The sequence below is a fragment of the Olea europaea genome, chromosome 1 (assembly GCF_002742605.1).
Source record: "Olea europaea var. sylvestris chromosome 1, O_europaea_v1, whole genome shotgun sequence".
Taxonomy (NCBI): Eukaryota; Viridiplantae; Streptophyta; class Magnoliopsida; order Lamiales; family Oleaceae; genus Olea; species Olea europaea.
Genome location: NC_036237.1, coordinates 28,068,296 through 28,094,633, shown reverse-complemented (window position 1 = coordinate 28,094,633; position 26,338 = coordinate 28,068,296). Strand labels below are relative to the sequence as shown.

Sequence of the window (26,338 nt, the reverse complement as noted above, 5' to 3'; positions counted from 1 at the left end):
CACACACACGCACATAGAGACTCACACACAGTGAATTTCAGTTTCGGGATAGATTTTACATACATGGAAAGTTTGAATGTATTATCATCGTCTTCAACTGCCAAACCCGGATTATCTTCTCAACAAATTCTCAAAAAATCGACATTCTTCAGGCCTATACAACAGACCCTAATGCCCCGTCAAACTCCCAATAGGAAAATCTCCATTCCCATTCTGAAGGCCCAGCAGGTAATTTTATGCCTCCTTTTATATTCATATACATAAAATTTTATCATACGGGCGTGTGTAATATTCGATGGGTCTTATTAAATTGGAAGTAATTGTGAGTTTAAATTGTATTGGGTTGCTTCTTTTGTGGGTTTTTAGTTAATTTAATCGATTAATTGTTGTTTCGCGTAAAGAATATTATAGTACTAAAGAAATTATTTGTTTATATGTAGCTGCAAAAAAAATTGGTGCAAATGCTTGAAAGCTATGAACTTTATGTTAAATATTAAGAGATTACAATACAATTTGATTGCCCTTTCTAGTCTGAATTGAAAGATGGATCAGCCACGGTATCGGAATCTAGAATTTCTGAAGGAGATGCACTCAAAGTTAAAGAGTGGGAAGTGGGGATGTTCCAAAATGAAGTAGCTGCAAGCCAAGGGATAAGGATTAGGAGACGGCCTCCAAGTGGACCTCCTCAGCATTATGTGGGTCCTTTCGAGTTTCGCTTGCAGAATGAGGGTAACACCCCGCGAAATATTCTCGAAGAAATTGTATGGCAGAAGGACGTGGAAGTATCAAAGGTACCGTTGAACTGGCTATAAATGCACAGTTTCTTTTCTGTCTTTTTCTTTCTTTCTTTCTTTCCCCCTTTTTTTATTTTTTTTATTTTTTTGTCTTTTTGGTGTGTGGGATGTGGGTATGACCTCTCGAGAATTGAAACAGGTATTAATGGTTAATAGATAGTGATTTGTAGATGAAGGAGAGAAAACCACTTTTTACATTGAAGAAAGCACTTGACAATGCTCCACCTGTTCGCGATTTTATTGGAGCTCTTAAGGCAGCGAATTCTCAAACTGGATTACCTGGTCTGATTGCTGAAGTGAAAAAGGCCTCTCCAAGTAGAGGAGTTCTTAGAGAAGATTTTGATCCCGTAAGTTTGCAATTTTAATTCGCATTAGCTGAAGTAAATATTGTCTCAAATGGTGGCATCACAATTGTGGGTGTTCTGTGCTCAACGATTCGATTTCTAAATTTTTTGACTCTGGTGATAGATGAAATCTCCAACTACGTTACTATTGAAATCGGCAAAATTATATGAAATGTCCTATTTTTCTTATTGACTAAGTAGAAGATAGAGGGCAAGGCCGTACTTATCAGCAATGTGTAGGGTATATCTGCATGTGTACATCAATAACTTAAAAGAAAGAACAGTTCTTTAGCGTTACGAACTTCCAGCAACAAATTCTCTCTTCTTTTTACTATGATACGTAACCAAAAAAAAAAAATGCTTGATAATTAATGTGCTAGATAGGCTTTGTCAAATAATGAACTTAAAAAAATGTATAAGGGAATCAGCTATTTATTGCATAATGGTTTTGGTCGGGGAGTAAGCATTGAATTATATGAATAAGCAGCATGGGGTCCTGGTTCTCCAACTTAAGCTAAGTTCAGAGTGCTAATTGCTGCCTTGTACAAGTAATATAGGGTGTGTTGGCTTCTAACTCAAGGGTTTAAGGATAGAGAGATGGGAGGAAAATGACAATTCATTGAGAAGTTAATTTAAATATTTATTTCCCTTAGTCCCTCTGTGATTCTTTGTAAAATTAAGAGAAATTTTATAGCGATGTTATTTTCCTTTCTTTCCCCCTTTTGATGCATGTTTGGACGTTTCATAACATGAACTGAATTTATGTAGCGGCATTTAATGATAATAATGAAGATTCTGCTTTCTGGAGGTGTTTTCTCCAAATACATAATATGTATTTTGCAGTTCTTTCCAAACCTCTGAAGACATCCAGGAGAAGCTGTTCACGCTCTTCAGTTTTCCTAGATATGTTTCTGTAGACCGTTGAGATTTCTACAAGTATATCATTCTTTTGAATATTTCACTCCACAGGTTGAGATTTCTAAAGGTTATGAAAAAGGTGGGGCAGCATGCCTAAGTGTATTGACTGATCAGAAGTATTTCCAGGTAAGAATCAACTTTTTAGTACTCGAACTTTTGCTTCTAGCAAATATTGCTATATCGATTAGGTATGTTTTTTTTCAAGGTTGGGTATAGTAAGACACAATTTGTGATGTGATCAGAATTATGTCGTTCACAATCGTTCATAAAATTGGACGCTTTATGTTGATAAGATTGTATTGTTCTTATTAAGATTTGTCTAGATCTTGAAATAGGAACAATAACGTGTTTCGATGCACATTGAACGGGACCGCGTAGATGACCGATTGAAATGAGACTCTACTTGATTATCAAACAGGTCACCTAAATCCTAAGTGAGTAATGTACCTTTGAATGCTAGTTCAAATTCTTTGAAGTATCAATGAGTGAAGTCTTAAATAGAAGATTGATCTCGGTGCTTTGGGAATCGGGCCGAAACCATTAGAGATCATATACCTACAATATTGGAATCCATTAATCATTGAGATGAGACGATCGTCACTCTAAGGTATTTTCCTAGGCAAATTGAATCTGAGCTCAGTAGGTCGACGATGAGATTGTTGGACTTTACATTATGATTTGATCACAACGAATTTGTCGTATGGAAATGGGACTTAGAGGGTAATACATGTTGAAGAGCAAAACGGTCATTTTGCCAGTTTCAACATATTGACGGTCAAATAGGGGTTGACTTGTGGAACGATAATCGGAGGATATTGTTATTGGATCATAATTTGCTTCTATAACTATCACTTGACTCGAGAGTGCAATCTCGATTTTTTGGTAGAATAAGCCGGGATTAATAGATGTATCTCAATTGGTCAAGAGTTGACCCAATTGAAAACATCTATTGGAGCTTGGGTCATGTGAGTTCGGTTAGGTCCCTCTCTTGGCTCCAATAAAAGGTGTGTGACTTAATTGGCTTACTACAATAAAGTCCAAGAAAATTTGTGCAATTTTCAAACTATAAATATACACTTTATTGGCATACATTGAATGAGAATTAGTGTTAGCCACTTTTCACTTTCTCCAAAAAGGAATAACACCTAGTGGAGAACAAGGGAGAATATCTAAGGGAGGAAGCAATTGGCTAGGCCATTAATTGCTCCTTCAAAAAGGTTATCATCTCCCATTTCTATGTGTGAGGATTTTACAATCCAATGATCTCAAGGTCACTAAAATCCTTATTTACATAATTTTAATCTTCAAAGGAAAATTAATTTTCTATTGTGATTATTAAAATTCATTAACCAACAAATGGTATTAGAGCCAAGATTATTGTATGCCTTGAGTAGGATTAAATTTTTTTTTTTTAAATCCTAGTGTAATATGCATTTTAGTTCGGTAGTGTTAGGTTATTTGATTTTGACATGTTTATGCTTTAAATATGTTTAAAGTTATTGTTGATACACTTATAATCACTTTTGGCCCTAGAATTTCTTTTTACTTCCTATTGTAATTCATTTATTATAGTTATTCTCTAGAAATATTGTAAGCCATAAGGCACTAAGTTTTTTGTATTTATTCTTCATTTTCATTCTTGTATTTTGAGGAAGAAATGTAAACTTGTTGCTGTAATTTCAATGAAGAGGAAGGAAAGACAAAATGCAAGAAATAAAACTAAGAAACACCAGTAGCCGGTCGGAGTAGCCATAGCTGCTGCTGTTGCAATGCCTCACAGGGCAGTAGCAAGGCAGCAGCAGGCCACCGGAGGGCCGGTTCTGACGACGACGACTTATTTTGGGGTCGTCGGAGTAGTGTGTGTTTTTTGTGGAAGTGTGTTTTCTTGCTAGGATTTGAAAATTAGGGTAATTTAGATTTTTTGGGCCTCTCTTTAATACTTGGGCCAATGTTGTTGGATAATGGCCTTGTTGGTTTTAAGTTTTGGGTCTAAAAATTAAATTAACCCTATTTTCATGTCACATGAGGTGGACTACAAAGAAGATTGAAAAATTGGGCCGGGATGTGACCCAATGTAATTCTTTTTATCCACATAATTTAAATTCTTAGGATGGGCCATTAGTGATTATTATTCATTTAATTATCGCTTTTACCGCTTTATGGATGGATGAATATTTAATTATTATCGCATGTTATGTAGATTAGATTAAACACCACTTGGTGCACTAAAATCATATGCATTTACATTTAAATATTTTTTTATCACTCTAAATTAATTAGAGGTGGCTGAAAAATATTTTATAATTAGCGTCATTATAATTATTTATATTTGGCGGACTAATTAAGTAAAAATTCAACGGCGCAAAATATTAAGTGGGAGAGGGTTTATAGGCATGTATAAACCTACGGTCTCCTCCGTCATCCAATTTGTTATTAAAATACGTATGTTTAGTATCGAATTATATCGGTCTCCCTATAGGAAAACTACGTTATTTTAGATTAACTGAAATTGGATCTAGTAATGGAATTTCTTTAAAAATGAAATAATGGGATGATCATCCTATAGACGATATCTTATATATTTCGGATATTTTAAAATTATTGACGGAGGTTCCTATAGAAGATTTCAACAAAATTATTCATAGGTCAAATAATAATCAATCCTCATTTTCTTGTGGCATGAGATGTCTAGCTCAATAAAATAAGTGGGAGGTCCCAACCTTGCCAACAACTACATTGACCTCCTATAGAGGGTGTGTTAAAAGTTGTAAGGGTTTTAAGATTTTTTTATTACAAATATAGTTTTGGGTCTATATTTGCATATTCATGTACATGTATCATACAAAGATTATTGCTCATTTTATTAATACGCGAATCGTTAAATTTACAGAAAATGTCGCTTAATCCATTATTAGTAATACTTAACAAAAATCAACTCGTGGGAGAAATCTACGTTGACTAGAAAATGAATCTTAATATTGTCCTTACCGCTGAAAAACACAAATTTGTGCTGGATGAAGTTTGTCCCGAAACCCCTAAAGATGACTCCACGGAATCTCAAAAGGCTGCATATGAAAAGTGCCATCATTCTGATGAGATGGCCCGTTGTTACATTTTGACATCCGTGTCAAATGTATTACAACAGTAATATCAGAATATGCAAACTGCATTTGACATAATGGAAAACCTTCAAGAGATGTTTGGACATCAAAGCCGACAAGCTAGGCAAGCCTCCATTAGGGCAATCATGAACACACACATGAAACCGGGTGCATCTGTAAGGGACCATATGTTAACCATGATTGGTCACTTCAATACTGTAGAGGTTTTAGGAGCTGACATTGATTTCGAGACGCAAATTGACATGGTCCTAGACTCTTCCTGTGATGTTCTCACAATTTATAGTTGATTATAATTTACACAAGATGGACATGTCTCCGACGGAATTAATGAAAGAGCTACAAAATGCTGAATCTGTTCTAAAAGTTAGGAGTGGAAGTGCTTTGACTGTTACAGCCGGACCCTCTTATCTTAAGCCTTCTGGTGGCAAAGGAGGAAAGAAGATGAAGAGGCCAAACAAAAAGCCAGATGGCAAGCCAAAGGGGAAGAAAACTATTGCCGATGGGAAATCAAAGAGAAAGTGTTTTATTTGTGAACAAAAGGGTCACTGGAAGAGGAACTGTCCAGATTACCTAGCTTAGGGGAAGCAAGGTAAAGGCAATAATGCCCTATTCATTGAGTCGTGCTTAGTGGTTGATTCTACTAATACTTGGATTGTAGATTCTGGAGCCACTAATCATGTTTGCAATTCTTTGCAGGGGTTCCAGGAAACCAAGCATCTCAGTGAAGGGGAGTACATTCTTAGGGTTGGCACAGGAGCAGTGGTATCTGTCAAAGTTGTTGGCACTTTTACTTTATGTTTTGAGAATTGTAGGCATTTGATATTAGATGACTGTTATTATGTTCCCGAACATATACGGAACTTGGTTTCCGTTGTACTTTTATATCATGTTGGTTATTCGGTACTTTTTACCCGTTCTACGATGGTTATTAAGTTGAATAAATCTGTTATATGTTTGGGTCATATGGTTAATAGTCTTTATGTCTTAAGTCATTTGATTGGCTCTATACATAACACTACTACTACTAAGAAAAGAAAGAGATCGTCTAGTACTAATGAAACTCTCTTATGGCATCTTAGATTGTGTCATATCAATCTAAATAGGATTCAAAGATTGGTAAAGGATGGTCCTTTAAATGAGTTAGAGGTGGAATCTATACCAACTTGTGAATCTTGTATAGAAGGAAAGATGACCAAGAGGCCCTTTAAGGCTAAGGGACTAAGGGCTAAAGAGGTTTTGGAATTAGTACATTCCAATATTTGTGGACCTATTAGTAATCGGGTTAGAGGAGGATACGAGTATTTCATCACCTTCACAGAGGATTACTCTAGATTTGGATACATATACCTTATGTCTCACAAATCCGAAGCTTTGGAGAAATTCAAGGAGTTTCGGACGGAAGTTGAAAAACAATTAGGTAAGAGTATCAAGGCCCTTCAATCTGATTGAGGTGGCGAGTATCTATCCCAAGAGTTTAAGGTCTATTTATCGGATAATGGGATATTATCCCAATTGAGTGCACCAAGAACTCCCCAACAGAATGGTGTCTTGGAAAAAAGAAATCGAACTCTTTTAGATATTGTAAGATCAATGATTAGTTATTCCTCATTGCCTATATCCTTTTGGGGATATGCACTACAAACAGCCATTTTTATCTTGAATTTGGTACCATCTAAGTCAGTTCCCAAGACACCTCTTGAATTGTGGAATGGGCGCAAGCCCAATTTACACCACATTCGGATATGGGGATGTCCAGCACATGTACTAAAGGGAAAGACAGATAAGATGAAATTAAAATCAGATGTTTGTTTCTTTGTAGGATATCCAAAGGGAACGAGAGGTTACTACTTCTATAATCCTCTTGATAAGAAGGTATTTGTTAGCACAAATGCAACCTTCTTAGAGGATAGGTATATAGAAGAACGCAAGTCTATTACTAAGATTCTATTGGAAGAGATATTAGAACATGGTTCAAACAACTCAGTTCCAGATTTCCGCATAGAATCTAATAATGATGACTTGAAACCTCCTACTGAACGAATGGCTGCTGATGAAGCAAGTGAGCAAGTGATGCCCACAGGGCCTCATAGGAAAATAGAACCGGAGGTAGTAGAAAATGAGGCACCCATTGTTGTATGTCCACATGTCCCTTCAAATAGGGATAATGAGGATATTTTTCCTAACCAAGGACAAGATCAAACAGTGGGAAGAGAGGAGGGACCTTTGGTCAGACTGGACAATCAGGCACCTTCAATCATTACTCGTAGTGGGAGGGCTGTGAGACCACCTTCTAGGTACTTGCTCTATGGAGAATCCTATCAGGCGATCTCTACTGAGCAAGAAGAAAATCTCACTTCATTTAAGGAAGATGTAGACTTTGAATCATGGAAATTAGTCATGAACTCAGAAATAGAATCTATGTATTTCAACAAGGTCTAGGATCTTGTAAATGCACTTAATGGGGTAAAGCCTATAGGATGCAAGTGGGTCTATAAAAGGAAAAAAGATATAGATGGGAAGGTTGAAACCTTCAAAGTAAGGCTAGTGGCCAAGGGTTTTACCCAAAGAGAAGGCATCGATTATGAAGAAACCTTCTCACCGGTTGCCATGCTTAAATCTATTCGAGTCATTTTATCCATTACCGCTCATTATGATTATGAGGTTTGGTAAATGGATGTCAAGACAGCATTTTTAAATGGACGTCTTGAGGAGACCATTTACATGATGCAACCTGAAGGGTTTGTGAAAGAAGGCCATGAAAGGAAAGTTTGCAAGTTGCAAAGGTCCATTTATGGACTCAAGCAAGCGTCCAAATCTTGGAATGTAAGATTTGATCAAGCCATCAAGACCTATGGTTTTGAACAAAATCTGGATGAATCTTGTGTGTACAAACGAATACAAGGAAAGAAAGTAGTTTTTCTGATTCTTTATGTAGATGACATTCTACTCATTGGCAATGATGTAGGGACATTGTCATCTGTAAAGAAATGGTTGTCACAGCAGTTTGATATGAAGGACTTGGGAGAAGCTAGTTATGTTTTGAGAATCTGTATCTTGTGAAATATGAAAAACAGAAGGATTGCATTATCCCAAACTTCATATATTGACAAAATATTGTCCAGATTTGTAATGCAGAATTTCAAAAAGGGACAACTTCCTTTTAGACATGAAATTCATCTATCTAAAGAGCACTGTTCCAAGAATGCAACAGAGATAGATTACATGAGAAAGGTTCCTTATGCTTCGGCTGTGGGAAGTCTCATGTATGCTATGCTTTGCACTAGACCGGATATTTGTTATGCTGTGGGTATTGTTAGTCGTTATCAGTTTAATCCAGGACCAAAACATTGGGTAGCGGTAAAGCATGTACTCAAGTATCTTCGGAGAACGAGAGATTATATGCTTGTCTACTCAAGACATGATCTAAATCCTATTGGATATACTGATTCCGATTTTCAATCCGATCGTAACTCTAAGAAGTCTACATCAGGATCAGTATTTACTCTGGGAGGTGGAGCTGTGGTATGGAGGAGTATCAAGCAATCTTGTATTGCTGATTCCACCATGGAGGCAGAATATGTAGCGACTTGTGAAGCTGCTAAAGAAGCTGTATGATTCAAGAAGTTTCTTTTAGACCTTGACGTGGTACGTTTGGCAATGGGGCCCATAACGCTTTATTGCGATAATAGTGGGGCGATTGCCAATGCTAAAGAATCGAGGAGTCAGCACATCGAGATAAAATATCACCTTGTTAGAGAAATTGTTCATTGAGACGTGACGGTTAGTAAGATTGCATCAGCAGATAATCTTGCTGATCCGTTCGCTAAGACCTTACCAACTAAGGTTTTTGATGGACATTTTTAGGGGATGGGTATTCTTGATATGTCACACATACTCTAAGAAGGGCAAGTGGGAGATTGTTAGTTTGATGCCCATTTTTCGAGTAGTGTTCTGTAAAATCACATTATGAATTTACGTTCGTTTATTTGCGTGTTATAATTTGAAGTGATTGTCTAAGATTCCATGATCATATAGGATGTCACAAATTGTATACTCGATGGATCGGATATAGTAAGACACAATTTGTGATGTGATCAAAATTATGTCGTTCACAATTGGTTAATAAAGTTGTACGCTTTATGTTGATAAGATTGTATTATTCTTATTAAAATTTGTCTAGATCTTGAAATAGGAATAATAATGTGTTTCGATGCACATTGAACGGGACTGATTAGATGACTCGTTTGTGACCGTTTGAAATGAAACTCTACTTGATTATCAAATAGGTCACCTAAATCCTAAGTGAGTAATGTACCTTTAATTGTTAGTTCAAGTTCTTTGAGGTACCAATGGGTGAAGTCTTAAATAGAAGATTGATCTCGGTGCTTTGAGAATCGGGCCGAAACAATTAGAGATCATATACTTACAATATTGGAATCTATTAATCATTGAGATGAAACGATTGTCACTTTAAGGTATTTTCCTAGGCAAATTAAATCTGAGCTCAGTAGGTCGACAATGAGATTATTGGACTTTACATTGTGATTTGATCACAACGAATTTGCCATATGAAAATGAGACTTAAAGGGTAATACATGTTGAAGGGCAAAACGGTCATTTTGCCAGTTTCAACATATTGACGGTCAAATGGGGGTTGACTTGTGGAACGATAATCAAAGGATATTGTTATTGGATCATAATTTGCTTCTATAACTATCACTCGACTCGAGAGTGCAATATCGATTTTTTTGTAAAATAAGCCGGGATTAATAGATGTATCTCAATTGGTCAAAAGTTGACCCAATTTAAAACATCTATTGGAGCTTAGGTCATGTGAGTTCGGTTAGGTCCCTCTCTTGGCTCCAATAAAAAGTGTGTGACTTAATTGACCTACTACAATAAAATTCAAGAAAATTTGTGCAATTTTCAAACCCTAATAGGGCATTATAAATATGCACTTTATTGACATATTTTGAATGAGAATTAGAGTTAGCCACTTTTCACTTTCTTTAAAAAGGAATAACACCCAGTGGAAAACAAGGGGGAAGATTTAAGGGAGGAAGCAATTGGCTAGACCATTAATAGCTCCTTCAAAAAGGTTATCATCTCCCCTTTCTATGTGTGAGAATTTTATAATCCAATGATCTCAAGGTGACTAAAATCCTTATTTACATGATTTTAATTTTCAAAGGAAAATTAATTTTTTATTGTGATGATTAAAATTCATTAACCAACACCAACTACGTTACCATTGAAATCGTCAAAATTATATGAAATGTCCTATTTTTCTTATTGACTAAGTAGAAGATAGAGGGCAAGGCCGTACTTATCGGCAATGTGTAGGGTATATCTGCATGTGTACATCAATAACTTAAAAGAAAGAACAGTTCTTTAGCGTGACAAACTTCCAGCAACAAATTCTCTCTTCCTTTTACTAAGATACTTAAAAAAAAAAAAAAAAAAATGCTCGATAATTTATCCGCTATATAGGCTTTGTCAAATAATCAACTTAAAAAAATGTAAAAAGAATAAGCTATTTATTGCGTAATGGTTTTGCTCAGGGAGTAAGCATTGAATTATATGAATAAGCAGCTTGGGTTCCTGGTTCTCCAACTTAAGCTAAGTTCAGAGTGCTAATTGCTGCCTTGTACAAGTAATATAGGGTGTGTTGGCTTCTAACTCAAGGGTTTAAGGATAGAGAGATGGGAGGAAAATGACATAATTTATTGAGAAGTTAATTTAAATATTTATTTCCCTTAGTCCCTCGTGTGATTCTTTGTAAAATTAAGAGAATTTTATAGCGACGTTTTTCCTTTCTTTCCCCCTTTTGATGCATGTTTGGACGTTTCATAACATGAACTGAATTTATGTAGCGGCATTTAATGATAATAATGAAGATTCTTCTTTCTGGAGGTGTTTTCTCCAAATACATAATATGTATTTTGCAGTTCTTTCCAAACCTCTGAAGACATCCAGGAGAAGCTGTTCACCCTTTTCAGTTTTCCTAGATATGTTTCTGTAGACCGTTGAGATTTCTACAAGTATATCATTCTTATGAATATTTCACTCCACAGGTTGAGATTGCTAAAGGTTATGAAAAAGGTGGGGCAGCATGCCTAAGTGTATTGACTGATCAGAAGTATTTCCAGGTAAGAATAAACTTTTTAGTACTCGAACTTTTGCTTCTATCAAATATTGCTATATCGATTAGATATGTTTTTTTCAAGGTTTGTTGATTTTTGTTTCACTGCAAAGTACCGTTTTCACTTACTACCTTTTCTGTACCAAATAAGGGAAGCTTTGAAAATTTAGAGGCCATAAGGAATTCTGGAGTAAAGGTATGCCCACTTCCAATATTTTTTGTCTTATAGCTCAAAATATAAGCTTGATATTTCTACTTCATATTTCTTTACTGACTTTGTACAACGTGTGCAGTGCCCTCTACTATGTAAAGAATTCATAATAGAAGCTTGGCAAATCTACTATGCTCGAACTAAAGGCGCAGATGCAGTTCTATTAATTGCAGGTGTTTTACCTGATCTTGACATCAAATATATGACCAAGATCTGCAAATTGCTTGGGTTGGCAGCACTGGTTGAGGTTTGGCTATTCCTCTTTGTCATTAGCATCTCTAGCATGACACACCCACTTCATTAGAGATTGAAAACACTTGATGATCTTAAAGACCCTTAAGTTGTCTCTAATAGAGCACTCCTCGTACTTCCATTTTGTTACTGAATTCATTGTATGATCATCAATGTCCTTGACAAAAATCTTCGTCATATGACCATCTTTCAAAATTATGTTTAAGCTCAAACCAGTTAGATTTGTGAGCATGTCTGTCTCAACTTCAATGGGAAAAAAGTAAAAGCAAAGTAAAAAAGGTTACTTTTTTTGAAAATAACTCTTACCTCATGTCAAAAAGATTGACCTGCTAATTTTCAACTTCACCAATGAAAAATATTATTTATTAAAGTTACTCATTTCTTATAAGTTAACTTTTGAAGCTTAATGAATCATTCTTGTGGTTGCTAAAGAAGTGATGTGTGTCTTAAGTTCGACTATTTCCTATGCTCTTCCAACATTTGAGAAAAACCTCTCCAGCGCAAGAGTTATTTAGTGCTCATTTTCTGCATCTTAGATGCTTGCTACGCATACTTTCCTGTATATTCATTGTTAAATCTTATGAGGTGAGTGAAATGATATGCTATTATCTCCATAATTGCGACTCTTGACCTCTCTTCTGGTACTTCATATTATAGGTACATGATGAGAAAGAGATGGATCGTGTCCTCCAAATAGATGGGATTGAACTTGTTGGCATCAATAATCGAGACCTTGGTACTTTCTGGCTTCAAATAATTGTATAGAGCTATGAGCAAATACTATACCTATATGAAGCATTTTTGGTTAAACACGCCGTTAGTTACTCAACTTACAGTCAAGTTTCATGTTAGTCACTGAACTTTATTTTGTTTTAAAGTGGTCGTGAAAGTTTACCTTTTCATTTCAGTTTGATTACATAATAAACATCCGTTAGTTTTTTCAACAGAATATATGTCATGGCAGAGGACAATGTAATGTGGCATCAACATGGATGTCTTCCATGCCATACATATGGTTAGAAAAATCAACAGATTTTAAAAAGTGACCAAACTGAAACAAAAAACAAACTTCAGCTGCCACTTTGGTACAAAACTAAGTTCGGTGATTGACATGAAACTTCGCTGTATATTGATCAAGTATTTTACTAACATTGCCTTCATTTTATAGTTTTAGTGCATTTGTGTTATTTTTTTGTTTAGCTTGTGGAGGAAGATGTGCTTATTGGTTAATGTTGAAGCTTTATCATTGCCTTGCTCTGTAGCATTAGAGTTTTCGTATTATTTCCTCAGCGTAGTCCCTCGTTGCATAGCTTAGTGCTTTTCTAAGTGTTATTCTATCAGCATGGCACAAATTAAATTTCTGTCAGTATTGTAGCCTTTAAGTTAAAATGTTTTTAATTCCTGCCCAGTGAACAAATTGGGAGTGATATCACTACTTCTTTGGATGTTCAGTAGACTCACTCATGAGGATGGAGATGATGAAACTATTTTACTAAGAGTGTAATATGTGTTGACTTTTATTTCAAAAGAGTTCACCTTGACCAATTTGCAGAAACATTTGAGGTTGATATTAGCAACACTAAAAAGCTTCTCGAAGGTGATCATGGTGAAAGGATCCGTCAGAAAGGGATAACAGTGAGTAACCATCCTAGCATCATCAGTACATGAAGCATGTTTAGCTAAGCTTAAAATGTTTACTTACAAGTAATTAAGTTAGCTAAATATATATATATTTTATAATTGGACCAAGTTTGAAAATATAAATAACTTTTATAAGTTGTAAGAAAAGGTAACAGATCCAAAAATGTTCGTAAACAAAAAGTTTCTTTAGAAAGTCACTTGTATTTTCTCAAGCTTAGCCAAACATTTTATCATCTCTCTTTCCTTTCTTAGCGAACGATATACCACCTACATCATTCCGCCTTGATAATATTTTTTACCTCTAATATTCAAATATTTCAGGTTGTTGGGGAATCTGGACTCTTCACTCCGGATGATATTTCCTATGTACAAGAAGCTGGTGTTAAAGCTGTGAGTTCAGCTGGTTAAAAACTTTTTGGGAAATATACCCTTCCTTTTTATCTTTTGTCTTCTTAATTAAGAACACCTAACAATTATTTTAAGAGGACAACTGCAGTAGAAGAAAGAAAGAAAGAAACAACCAACTAGTCTTGCATTTGATTTCTCCGTGGTTGTGAACTGTTTGGGTAGGAATCCTTATTGTGGGAGATCATGGCTTTGGTAAATACAATTAAGAAACAACCAACTAGTCTTGCATTTGATTTCTCTCAATTAAATAGCAGTTTCTTGAAAACCAGACCGACTCAAATCGGTTCTACCAGCAAATGTGGGGAATGGGACCCAGAAATCAGTCCGATCACTGCTTAAGAACCATATCTCACAAACCCGGGACCTGGTCAACCAGCGTCCAGTTCAATGATTTAGCCTTTTGATCGCTGAATTCTTGATTGCATTTCTATATTTTTTAGGGGAAAAAAATAGAGAGAACAGTTTTTCGAGTGATTCAACCTTGACATATCATCCTCTATTATTATGAACACCATTAACATTATTGAACCTCAATATTTGTTATTGATATAATTTTTGAGCAGTTCAACAGCTGTTTATAACCAGTCAAATCATTTTTTATACACACTCTTTGGACCCACAATACTACCCAATTATCCATTACTCATTTCTATCTAATTATAATTTAAACCAAAACAACCCCCAAACATGCTTTTTTTTTTTTTTTTTTCTATACGATGAAATTAATAATATTTGTGTGTGTGTTTAATATTTTGACCTCTAATTAACTCCAGTTAAATCTTTTACCCTCAATTATTTACCATTTTTGGCAATGTTCGAGTCTGGTTTAAAACCATTTCTAAACGGTTCAGAGGAGGTTTCTTTGGTTAAGCCCGAGTAAGCGTATTCACATGCACATGTAGATTGCGGTTTTTTAAAGATTTATTTAGCACTAGAAGGACTCAGTTGCCATGATATTTCCACACACAACCACACAACAATGTCATGTCCTTTGAAGTTTATTTCAATATAAGAGGCTTTACCATCCCTGGCATAGAGTACAGCTCGGGTTCAGCTTTTATGGAAAACAGTATTTTTTGTTTATGCAAATTTGAACTGACAATATTTCTTTGCGATTTTTACAGGTGCTGGTTGGAGAGTCGATTGTTAAACAGAAAGACCCTGCCAAGGGAATAACTGAACTCTTTGGTAAAGATATCTCTTTATGATTCTGGAAAGTAGCTTGCCTTTGAATCAAACACTCCGCTCATTTCTGTTTGGATCACAGTTTTGTATTCAGAGTTACTACTTATGCATAATCTGTTATGATGTGCTGAATGGGTATTATTTAGTCTATATATTATGTACTTAATGAACTGTCGGAATCGATGAAATTGCTATGAACTTGATTAAGGAAAAGGTAGCCTTGTGAATTTTGTTGACTCCATAACGATCCTCAGTTTTATCCTTTCTGCATCTCTGTTTGAAATATTTTCCTGTTCGATGGAATTTAAGATTAAAACTGATGATGTAAGGTTTTGAAACCAATATTTCAGTTGTTTGAATAGTACCAAGGATTCTTTTTATTATCGTTTATTGTGTTTTTCTGTCCAAAATTCATAATTAAATGCATAAAAAGACAACAATTAAACTTTATAGGATCAAATTGAGGACACGAACTCAGATGGTCTTTACATTAAACTTTAATGGGCACATTTTGTCATTTTAGCAGTGAAATGAAAACTCGTTCGACGGATAGAATCAAGAGCAAAGTACTTGACTCGACCTAGTCTTCCACAAAAAATAATGAGAAACAGACCGTTTCAAGACGAACATGGTAAACTCAAAATATTCACAATTGTAAAATCATAATAATACTTCAAATTTATGAATGGATACTGTCTGTGCTTTCCGTTATGGTAGAGCCATTGTCTCTTACGTTCATGTTTGGTATGAACATATTAACTTCTTTTTATTATTTAATAATATTTAGTGCTAACTAATAATCCTACAAAGTGAATGCCTGATGATTTTACTTTGGATGCCATCTAATTAAATCCAGACTTCTTAACTAACTTTACATTCTTATGTCGAAGGACCTCTTTCTAAAATTTCCAGAAAAGGCTGAATTGAAGTGTTTATGTGCATCTTTTGAGTGTGAAATATTCACCCTCTCCGATAAGGGCAAGTAAATAAAGCACCTTATCTGTCGAACGAGTATAGTATTATGTACTTGTTTGAACTCTATTTTCTAAAAATTCATTTTCAGTAATACACGTTCCTAATAAAATAATTTCACACTTGAACTTAAAACTTTTTCTTATATTTTAACTACTTATTGTCCAAAAATCATTATTACGTAACTCCCTTTTCACAAAAAGGTCATTCAAAGGAAGTCTACATTACATATGGTTACTGAAAGTCATACGTCGTTGAGAGTGATTGATATGCACAACTATGGGGGTGCGACTGAAAATATATGCTTGGATTCTTTGGGATGTAAAGTAAGAGTTGAGGTATGAGGTTATGAGATTGAGCTATTGCACCGTATATAAAAAGAAAGAAGAGTTTACCTATGATATGAGTAAGGGATTGTTGATAAGTAAATTAGGAGGCAAATGCAATCTTAAGAAGATTGATGTTTGACATTATCAAATTTGAAGAACATTTTCAATGTAATTTACCATAAAGGGGTTCACCACAACTTGAAATGTTTTTTCCCCCTTCCTTCGGAAAGTAATTAGGAATTTTGGTGACGTCTAGGAATACCTAAAGCCTTGTTTCGTATATTTTGAAAAGCCGATAAAAATTTAAGTTAAATTCAATAATTAATTTTAGTCATACATTTTATGAAATACATAACTTTTGTCAATATATATATATATATATATATTTATTTATTTATTTAGATTTATAAAAAATCTTATTTTAATTACAGTAAACTGAGGCAATATTTTGAGGCTCAATCTATGTAAACGAGTCCCTCACAAATCAAGTAGGGCAACTTACAAAAATATCCTTAAAATTAGAGGTGTTTTGAAAAATCATATGAAAAGTTTTTTGGAAGTAAAAAATACCGCGTAAAATGAAAATGTAACACAATGTAACTTTTTTCCATAAAATTTGTCACTTTTTTAAAAAAGTGACACAAAAATTAAAAGGTGACGAAAACTTTAAAAAAAGTGACAGTGTCACTTTTGAAAGTTAAGTGTCACTTTTTTAATTAAAAAGTGACATACAATGTTATTTTTATTAAAAAGTAATGTTTGTCACTAAAAAAATGATAAAAATCAAGGAGGTGATTGAAAAAATTGACACACAATAAAAAAGGTTACAGCAATTTTAAAAAAATGTGACGAATTCAAAAAAAAGGTGACAATTCACATGAACGTAGTGACGGTTCTTAACATAATTAGCATTTTTAGGACAATCCACATGCTGATTATGTTAGGAAAATATAACATAGCATGTTACTTTTTATCTTATTAAATAAGTGACAAAAAAATTAAAAGGGGACAAAAAATTAAAAACGTGACAATGTCACTTTTGAAAGTTAAGTATCACTTTTTTAATTAAAAAGTGACATACAACGTTATTTTTATTAAAAATGTGATATTTGTTGCAAAAAAAATGATAGAAATCAAGAAGGTGATTGAAAAAATTGACACATAATAAAAAAAGTGACAGAAAAAAAAGTCGACGAATTCAAAAAAGTTACACAAATTAAAAAAAAAGTTACACATTAAAAAAAGAGAGAGAGATAGAATAGAAAAAGTGATAATCATTCAAGAAAAAAAATGAAGCAAAAACTTTAGAAAATTACACATCATTCATCCACTACGGCACCTCTTCTACTAACCTATCTATGATCAGCTATGGACAAACCTGACATTACTAGGATGAAAAAAGTGCTATAAGCAAAAGATGCCTTTTTAAACAAGAGAGGAAATCATATTTTTTGATTCTTCCATCGCGTCCACATCTAATAAACTATGAAGCCCAAAGAGTTGCAAGTCTAAAATCAAGAAAATTTAAGTAAGGGTGAGAAAAGGAAAAAAAATGAAAACTAGAGAAATTATACACTATTCACTCACAATCCAAAGAAAGTTTGCTAATGCATTCTTACGGAGAAAGAGCTCTAGACTCAGAATTGGACCAATAACTTCCATTTAATTAAACCATAACATGAATAAATCCTCCAACAGATACAAATAAAGTCAAATGAAAACCAACCCAAATCATTAACGTCTGAAACAACGTGTGAAAACTAAATATATTAATTTGCTAAATAAAAGTTTACCTTTTCACCATTTGTATTGTTTAATGTCCAGTTGAATTCTTTCTCTCTAATTTGTAGCAATGAATTTGATATATATTTCTGTGTGCGTGTGTTCAGGGATAAGAGATTTCTCTCTGTGCGTTTAGGGGTTTTGGGGTGTTGGAGGGTTTTATAACGTATTTATTAAGTTATTAAATATTTTAATTAATCAAAAGAGTATTAATCAAATTAGTTAATTTTTTAGGGTATTGAGCTTAATTTACCCAATCAAGTATAGACAGTCGGGCCAAACAAGAGGGCAACCCGATCCGACCCATTTACTCCACACCATTGCCAAAGAAAGAGCGGAAATAAATAAATAATAATAATAAAATAAAATAAATCGTAAACCCATCAAAGCGGCGCTGCCTTTGGTCCATCCGCCGCCTTAGCATAGAGAAAAACCAATCAACAAAACTTCCATCCTCTCCGCTCGCTCACTCCCTCCCTTATCCTCAAACCCTTCGGAAATCCCCTTTTTTCTTTATTTTTCTCCTCTGTTCCTCTGCGCAGACACACATCGATATATAATGTCTTGTGCTACCAAGCCTATAACAGTCGCAACAAATGGTTGCCTAATTTCAGTACCATCACTCTTCACCAAAGCAAAAGTTTCACATTCACACTCAAATCTCTCAATCCCACTAAAACCCGTAAAACTTCATCTATCTTTGTCCACTCTCAAAAAGAAAACACCCCATTTGAGGTTCTCTGTAATAGCTGCTTTGCAAGAAGAGAATAACCCGGTACTTGTTGAAGAACAAGAATTCCCAGTAAATTTTAACTGGGATAATCAAGAAACATCTGAAGGAGAAGTTAAAGTAGAAGAAGGGAGTGATGGCGTTGTAGAGGCTGTTGAGGATTATGAAGAGAATGATGATTATGTGGAGCCACCTGAGGAAGCTAAAATGTATGTGGGGAATTTACCTTTCCATGTGGACAGTGAGAAGCTCGCTCAGCTTTTTGAGCAGGCTGGCGTTGTTGAGATTTCTGAGGTGAGTTCTTGAATTTAATAGACTTTTTATTTTGATTTCTTTTGGTTAGAGAAGATTGTTTTAAATGTCTGGTTTTGATTGAAAAGTTTGAACTTCTTAGGGATTATTTAACGCTGGCTATATGTGACTTGCAGGTTATTTACGATAGGGTGACTGATCAGAGTCGAGGGTTCGGGTTTGTGACGATGAGTACTGTGGAAGAAGCAGAAAAAGCTGTAGAAATATTCCATCGTTATGTAAGTTTTGGACCTTCCTAAAATCATTTTCAAGAAAAAAAATGATTAATTGCACATTTAGATGGATATGTGTTGTTTTGGTTTGTTTTATGAATTATGGCCTTGTTTTGTGTTTTTGACGACATGTGCAAATTATGATGAAAAATTAGAAAATTCAATGAAAGAATACATGGCCTGGTTATCTGGCCAGTGGTTAATTCTCGAATTAGAGATTGGATGAGCTAAGAGTAATAGGAAAAGTTATAATATTTAAAGGATTATCTGAGTCGTGCCTAGATGTAAATAGGTTGGGTATCTTGACAGTTTGCTTTCGCAGCTGCATTTTTTTCTAGATTACTTCGGAAATGTAGTACAATAAGTGTGACAAATTAAGAAACTACCCTAGATTTTGCTTGGATGCTATAGCTTAGCTTTATTGCTCCTCAGTTTTTTAAGATTGTATAATATGGCATAATCACCACTGCCCACCACAGCCACCTCCATTGCCCGCATTGTATAAGATACCATTACTAAAGGAGGTGGCACAGAAGCAAGAATAATGCAATTGTGGAGGTGGTGGTTAGCCGTGGTAGTAGGTGCAGTACAGCATGTTTGGAAAATTTAGGTTTTCAAAGTTACTTCTGCTGAAATGTACTTTCTTTTTCTTAAATGATTTTTCAAAATTACCTTTTTTTTTCCCATAACAAAACTAGCATTTCATATAGTAACATTCTAGAAAAAGCAACTTTTAAATAAAACAAAGCATGCTTGGTGGTCAGGCACTGTAGTTATTATAGAATGATTTATTTCTTGAAATTTCAAAAGTTTTTTCTCCTCATATGGTGTATAATGATTTCCTCCAAAAAAAATTTCTGAACTCTAATTCAATCAAACGCTGCAAAATGCAGAAACATTTTGCTCAATATGTTATACAGCCTGCAGAAGTGGCTCCTTAAAATGTCTACTAGTAACTGAATTAAAAAGAAAAAATCAATTTATGTCACTATACCTCATTTAAATGTATACCCCTGGTCAGCAATGTATTTTTCCATTTTCCAAAGCTGGCACAGTGTTCCATCTTCCGATGGCTCCGTACAAATTTAATGCCCTACAGTTTGTTGTCTTTGTCTGGCATTAGTTGCTATTCGAAAAATACTAAAAATTTTCAATCTTCTTTTTGCAACTCCACTTCAACTTGATTTTGGTACACTCTATGCCATGTCATGCAAATGCTTCCATTGTAATTTAGATGGCTTAGATATTGTCATTGACAGGGTTTCTCAACTTTATGGTCTAACTTCCATGACTAACATTATTGGTGTATGATACCTCAAGATAAATTTTGAGTTTAGACTTATACGAAATGTTTAGCTATGTGGGTGGGGGGGGGGGGGGGGGGGGGGGGGGGGGGGGGGGGGGGAGTTTTTTATTTTTATTTTTTTAATTTGGTTGAAAAAATTCTGATTCAATCATATCTCACCACATCATATATTTCGACAAATTAGATAGTAAGGTAGCAAATGCTTTCAAAATAAGGAACTTTGCCCATGTCTGGTAATGATTTAAATCCATATTTTAATTTAAGTCAAAGTTAATAATCAATTTTAACAACATATTTAATAGTTCCCACAACTTTTCAACCAGATATTTTATCAGAATATACTAAAATTTTGATTTTAATTCTTACCAAACAGGAGCTTATTCTTTTCAACTTTGGCCAACAAATTAATTATTTATTCAAACTTACTTACCTACGCTTTAGATTTTTTAAGCCTAGCCAAACATGCGCTATACTCCGTTGTTTGATGACATGAAAGGAAAAAATCACAACCAAGTCGTCAACGGTCCATCCATATGATACAAGCATATCAATTTACTTTCTTATCTAATGATGGATCAAATAATTAAAATTTGCTTCGTGCTGAGGAAGATGTTAAATTATATTGTAATACAAAATTTACGTGGGCACCCCTACTTACTGGGGAAAATTGTTGGCAAGAGATATCAGATGTCTGCCAGCACTGGCAATGGTGGACGTGTGACAATAAGCCAATGTTTGGTGTAGATTAAAATCAAATTTTTAGTAATGTTTTTATGAAAGTTGATAAAATATGTGGTTAAAAAATTGTGGGTCTATGAAATGTGTGGTTAAAATTAATTATTCACTTTGATAGTGGATTTTTATCGACTTTTAACTTACACCATACAGGGGCTAAGGTTTCATGATATCACAGTAATTTGAAAATGAAAATATGTTTGCTTAAGTTGCTCCTGTTTGCTCTATTTGCAGCCGCCAGACTTTGAAGATTGCATACAATTAACTCTTTTTAATCAAAATTGCATCACTAAGATCAACTAATTACTTGAGTCATCTCCTGTCTGATCTGACGACAAGGTTTTAAGAGTAAAATGTTAATATATTATAAGAGTATTAATCTGTTCAAAATTCTTCCTTTTCTTGCCATCTGTTTTGTGCTTCCAAGTTTTGAACTTCTGCTATAGCTGATCAATTCACTTTTAAAATCTTACAGTTTAATTCGTCCTGTGATTCGAATATTGTGAAAAATAAATTATGCACTTGTTTACAACATGCAGAAAAGAATTTTCTAAATAGAGTTTACAATGCCATTTTTATTTAGTGTAGTATGTCTCAACTTTTCTATATTCTTTTTCCTGCAATATGTACTCAACATCGTTCTTCTTTCAATATACTAGGGTATGCCAAACGCCTTATTCAGGTTAATGCATCTTGGCCTACAAACCATGAACTTGAATGGATTTCTTGAAAATAATTTAGAAAAAATTCTCATTTGTCTTTGACCAAGTGCCTTCTACAGCCAAGTTTATGTAAGTTCATTTCATTTTTGGACAGGATCTAAATGGAAGGTTGTTGGTTGTTAACAAGGCAGCCCCGAAAGGGTCCCGACCGGAACGTCCACCTCAAGTGTTTGAACCTTCTTACAGAATTTATGTTGGTAACCTGCCATGGAGCATTCATGATGGACGACTAGAACAGGTTTTCAGTGAGCATGGTAAAGTAGTAAATGCTCGCATAGTTTATGACAGGGAGAGCGGTCGATCTCGTGGTTTTGGCTTCGTAACAATGTCAAGCGAAGCTGAAATGAATGATGCCATTGCTAACCTCGACGGACAGGTAATGCTCTGTGGTTTATCTTGGAAAATACAATTCTTGAAATATTTATTTATTAGATGAGGGTTGAAAAGGCCTATATGATCATTTATAGATTGGAAAGTAAGTTTTTAGATTAGAATACACCATTTTTTATACATTAATGAAGGAAACTATTGTTTGTTCATGCTTAAAAAGACTAAATCTGGTAGCGAGGAAGTGCCATGAGCCAAGACTCAACACAAACCAATAAAATTATTTGAAAGAGTATAAAATTAAAAAAATTATATTTACAGTAAACCTTAAGTGTATGAAAAATGATAATAAAAATCCAATTTCAGTAATTTGCAATTGAAAATGTACAATGGATGGCAAAAACTAGCAAATAACATTTTAACAAAAGTAGTAATCACTTCACAAGAATACTAATCTAGAACTGGACCAAGTTATAAATTATTTAAGAATTCTGTTTGCTTTCAACTTTATAAGGAGATCAAACTCAGAAGAAAGATAAGGAAAAATTCAAAGAAACAAGAAAAATATAATAGAAAGAAAGAATAAAGTTTCATTTAAAGTCTCCTGTCAGGCTTACAGTATGAGGCGTGGATCTTAGTATTTGCAAGGTGCAAGCCTTGAAAAAGGGCACCCAAAGCGTACACTTTGAAGCTCCTAGTGAATGTCTTATCTGAGTGAACCTCAAGACATAAAGCTTTTGAAAACACTCGTTTTATATAGTTTAGAATTGGGTTGGAATCTTCATAATAACATCGTTTGCTTGTTGCAGAGTTTGGACGGGAGAGTGATCAGAGTAAATGTTGCCGAAGAAAGAGCCAGGCGCAACTCCTTTTGACTTGTTTAAGGGTAGTTCATAGATATTCAAAGTGAGGATTGTAGCAATCATATTTTAGTGAGCTGTCAAATGGTAAAATTTTCTGTTGGTCATCAAGTCCATTTTGCGCTGCTGCTGTTAATTTCGTTGCTTAAGCTGGTAACATATGGAGATTATGATTTGATTCTTGGGAAAATCGGGAGATTTATGGCTTCTTTTCCAGTCTGAAGTTAGTTTTCCTATTCTGAAGTAAACACCATCCTCTGTCTATGCTAAGAAAAACGCTGGAAATCAATATTCTGATTTTTATTGAACTTCTCCTGCATATATATATTTGTTGTTGCAGACTTGCAGTTCTATCATTCAGATTTCTACTGTTAACAATGTTTATTGGAGTGCAGGTCTCCATAAATATTGAAATGCAAGAAACTGTAGACTATTTCAATCCTTGGGTCTTCTTTTTGGTGCCTTGTCGACTTTCTTTAGTCATTTCTTCTTGTTATTTGTTTTTAGGGTTAAGGATTGTTATAAATTCATAGTTAAGAATCTTGTGTTCATCTAGTATGTCCGTCTGTTTCTTGTAAATATTATGCCAACGGTAGGTTGCTACATATGTGTGATTCTTAACAAAACCAGAGTTTCCTCTCTCTATCTCTATGCTGGAAGAACAAACCATGAAATGTGCTCGCACAAGATTTGTGCATGTATATTTTATAGAATAGAGTAAGTGCAACTGAAGGACTTTGGTTGATACTAAGAAAAAAACGCAATAGATTGTCATATAAGTGAAAGGGTTGCTTGTTTCACCCGCATGAAGGCTCTTCTGCAAATCCTTTGATTACATGCAACTCCGTATCTGCTTTTGTTAACCATAGATATACCGTTAATGATCTTGAAGTTTGGAAAATATGGAAAGAAACTTGCCTGCTTTAGATTCCTTAAAAGACTATTCCATCTATCGAACCCCAAAGAGAACACCCTAAGCTTACTACTCAAATCTCTTTTGACTCTACCATGCAGGCGTCTGATAACTATGAACAGTTGAAATATTTTATTTTTGAGAGGAGTCATTTGCAAGCAATGTACGGTCGACGTTATAAGCAATGAAGATTTACAAGAAACTGAAGTAGAAGGCATATGAACAACAAGAACCTTATTACGTGTTCAGAACCACAGGATATCTACCCAACTAATACCACAACCCTTAACCTCGTAATTGAGCATCTCGACTTGTCAATGGTACATAACGAACAGAAGTCTCACTTCGAATGCTTAGTGAACCATCTGGGTTCTTATCCACAACCTGCAAGTCCTGGAAAATGTTCCCCACAGGGATCACCAACCTGCCGCCAGGCTTCAACTGATCGATCAGTGCTTGGGGAATTTCTGGTGCCGCAGCTCCTACATGAATAGCATCATATGGTGCATACTCAGGCCAGCCCAGCCTGCCATCTGTCAACATGCAAAATGATATAACCAATAAATGTAGGGTGACGCATAAAATAAGTCGGCATTGCAACTATTATTTCAAGATTCATCAGGACAATTATACGCACTACAATTAAGAATGCAGCATTTCACATCAATAACCTTGAAGATATCTCACTCCATGGCAGGGTGAACGAGCTAGAACTGAATGGAAGTATCTAAATAAGCATCAGGACAACTCCGTGTAGGCCCAGGGAATGAGGTAATTTTATATTTTCAGTCCAGCATAATCAACAGTACAGGAGATGCTAGCCTCCTAAATTGTGTTGTCATTAAAAATGTAATCAGAATTGATTTAAGCTGTTGCTAGTGTAGGAAGCTGATGTCCCTGGTATTATCTATCGCTCTGTGCCAACATGGAATTGCCACATATTTGGCTAAGATGAGAACTAGGAATAAAGCACATGTTTTGCTAAGCTGAAAACATGAACCAATTTCCTCTTCAAACCAGATTTAACACAAAAATTAATCAAATAATTTAATCACCACACTGAACATAAAATCTTATTTCAAAATGAGGCACTAAATCTTGTAAGGGTAGCCATGGTCCTGTTCGATCTTGTACACTAAATTGTAAATGACTATTATACCATCCACTCTAGTCAAATTAAGTCATCAAACACGCATTGATGCACAAGATTAATTATTTTAATAAACCTATAAAAAGGATATAAACATCTAATCACATTAGTTAGTAGCATAGAGCATGTTAGGCTAAGCGTGAGAAAAGTTTTAACTTATACGTTACTCCTTTTTAAGGAATTTACTATTTTGAAAAGTAACTCTTACCTTCAAAATATAATTAAACCTTTTAAACTAGGTCAAACATGCTCATAGTGTTACTGGTTCACTTCTTTGGCCATAAACCTGAGCGCTATAGCAACAGGGAAAACCAAAATGACAAATATGAAGGCAGAATGAAATTAACTTATCATATAATCAACAAAATCACCTAAAATTCTTCTCAATACATTCACTTGCTTCTTGAAATATTTATTAAGTTACTGTAATATGGTTTCCACAACATAAGCAATGCAAGCGTACAACAATTATGTATCACCATTCCAGTAACCATTCCGAAAATTCTTGTGATTGAAGTATCTTAATTTGTTTATGAAATTTACATGGTGAAGAAATATGCAGCAATGAATAAACAGCCACTGTCATGTCTGTTGACCGCAAGAACATCCTCACTTTGCAAGCTAAAATGGAACCACCCTCATAACATTAGAAATAAATAGAAAACCAGCTGGCAAAATGAACGTGCTCTTTTTGCAAACTAAATGAAGATAGTTATCAATATGTTCAATATAGAAAAAAAGCAGCTAGGCAATTCAAAACATACCACCAGTATGCATCACAAGGGATCCTTCTTTCAATAGTGAAGCTGCTGCACTCTTCTGGATATTTTGAAGAGATGATTCAACCAACTCAGGAATATGTTCCACCCCAACTGCACGACCTTGTGGTCCAACCATGATAGCAAAGCATGCAGTCAAATACCCCGTTCCTACAAAAAGAGGAATCTCATATAATTCATAAATCTACTTTT

General features: G+C 34.7%; 3 protein-coding genes across 8 annotated transcripts in view; 2 read left to right on the top strand and 1 right to left on the bottom strand.

Moving 5' to 3' along the window:
- LOC111399649 (indole-3-glycerol phosphate synthase, chloroplastic-like) overlaps nucleotides 1–15,402 on the top strand; it is a 17,722-nt gene extending 2,320 nt beyond the window's left edge. Inside the window, exons 2-11 of one of the 2 annotated variants that reach the window (XM_023027096.1) lie at nucleotides 153–228; nucleotides 531–791; nucleotides 965–1,141; nucleotides 11,253–11,327; nucleotides 11,472–11,516; nucleotides 11,614–11,778; nucleotides 12,441–12,519; nucleotides 13,336–13,418; nucleotides 13,746–13,814; nucleotides 14,957–15,402. In XM_023027096.1, coding sequence (XP_022882864.1) covers nucleotides 153–228; nucleotides 531–791; nucleotides 965–1,141; nucleotides 11,253–11,327; nucleotides 11,472–11,516; nucleotides 11,614–11,778; nucleotides 12,441–12,519; nucleotides 13,336–13,418; nucleotides 13,746–13,814; nucleotides 14,957–15,040 — 1,114 coding nt within the window. In that variant the 3' untranslated portion in view covers nucleotides 15,041–15,402. Of the gene's footprint in view, nucleotides 1–59; nucleotides 229–530; nucleotides 792–964; nucleotides 1,142–11,252; nucleotides 11,328–11,471; nucleotides 11,517–11,613; nucleotides 11,779–12,440; nucleotides 12,520–13,335; nucleotides 13,419–13,745; nucleotides 13,815–14,956 lie in introns of both variants that reach the window. The other variant, XM_023027088.1, reaches the window with a different exon arrangement.
- A 3,076-nt stretch (nucleotides 15,403–18,478) lies between these two features.
- Nucleotides 18,479–23,761, top strand: LOC111399640 (28 kDa ribonucleoprotein, chloroplastic-like). Of its 2 annotated transcripts, XR_002703773.1 has the most exons (5): nucleotides 18,479–19,124; nucleotides 19,259–19,360; nucleotides 22,212–22,493; nucleotides 23,254–23,411; nucleotides 23,443–23,761. XR_002703773.1 is itself a non-coding variant. In XM_023027072.1 (4 exons), exons 1-4 carry the CDS (start codon nucleotides 18,660–18,662, stop codon nucleotides 23,317–23,319), a joined length of 915 nt encoding a protein of 304 aa, XP_022882840.1. In that variant the 5' UTR covers nucleotides 18,479–18,659; the 3' UTR covers nucleotides 23,320–23,761. The 2 variants fall into 2 exon arrangements, 1 of the variants encoding a protein (XP_022882840.1); XM_023027072.1 differs by having other exon boundaries at nucleotides 23,254–23,761.
- Nucleotides 23,762–24,323: 562 nt separating this feature from the next.
- LOC111399619 (protein-L-isoaspartate O-methyltransferase 1-like) overlaps nucleotides 24,324–26,338 on the bottom strand; it is a 3,568-nt gene continuing 1,553 nt past the window's right edge. For 2 of the 4 annotated variants that reach the window (XM_023027037.1, XM_023027046.1), the window contains exons 3-5: nucleotides 26,132–26,296; nucleotides 25,911–25,988; nucleotides 24,324–24,750 (exon numbers count right to left, since the gene is read on the bottom strand). In XM_023027037.1, coding sequence (XP_022882805.1) covers nucleotides 24,503–24,750; nucleotides 25,911–25,988; nucleotides 26,132–26,296 — 491 coding nt within the window. In that variant the 3' untranslated portion in view covers nucleotides 24,324–24,502. The remainder of the gene's footprint in view (nucleotides 24,751–25,910; nucleotides 25,989–26,131; nucleotides 26,297–26,338) is intronic. The other 2 variants (XM_023027054.1, XM_023027062.1) reach the window with 1 other exon arrangement.

Coding starts and splice junctions, on each gene's coding strand:
- LOC111399640 (XM_023027072.1), top strand. CDS start 18,660: ATGTCTTGTGCTACCAAGCCTATAACAGTCGCAACAAATGGTTGCCTA. Junction 19,125..19,258: donor GCGTTGTTGAGATTTCTGAG/GTGAGTTCTTGA, acceptor TGTGACTTGCAG/GTTATTTACGATAGGGTGAC. Junction 19,361..22,211: donor TAGAAATATTCCATCGTTAT/GTAAGTTTTGGA, acceptor ATTTTTGGACAG/GATCTAAATGGAAGGTTGTT.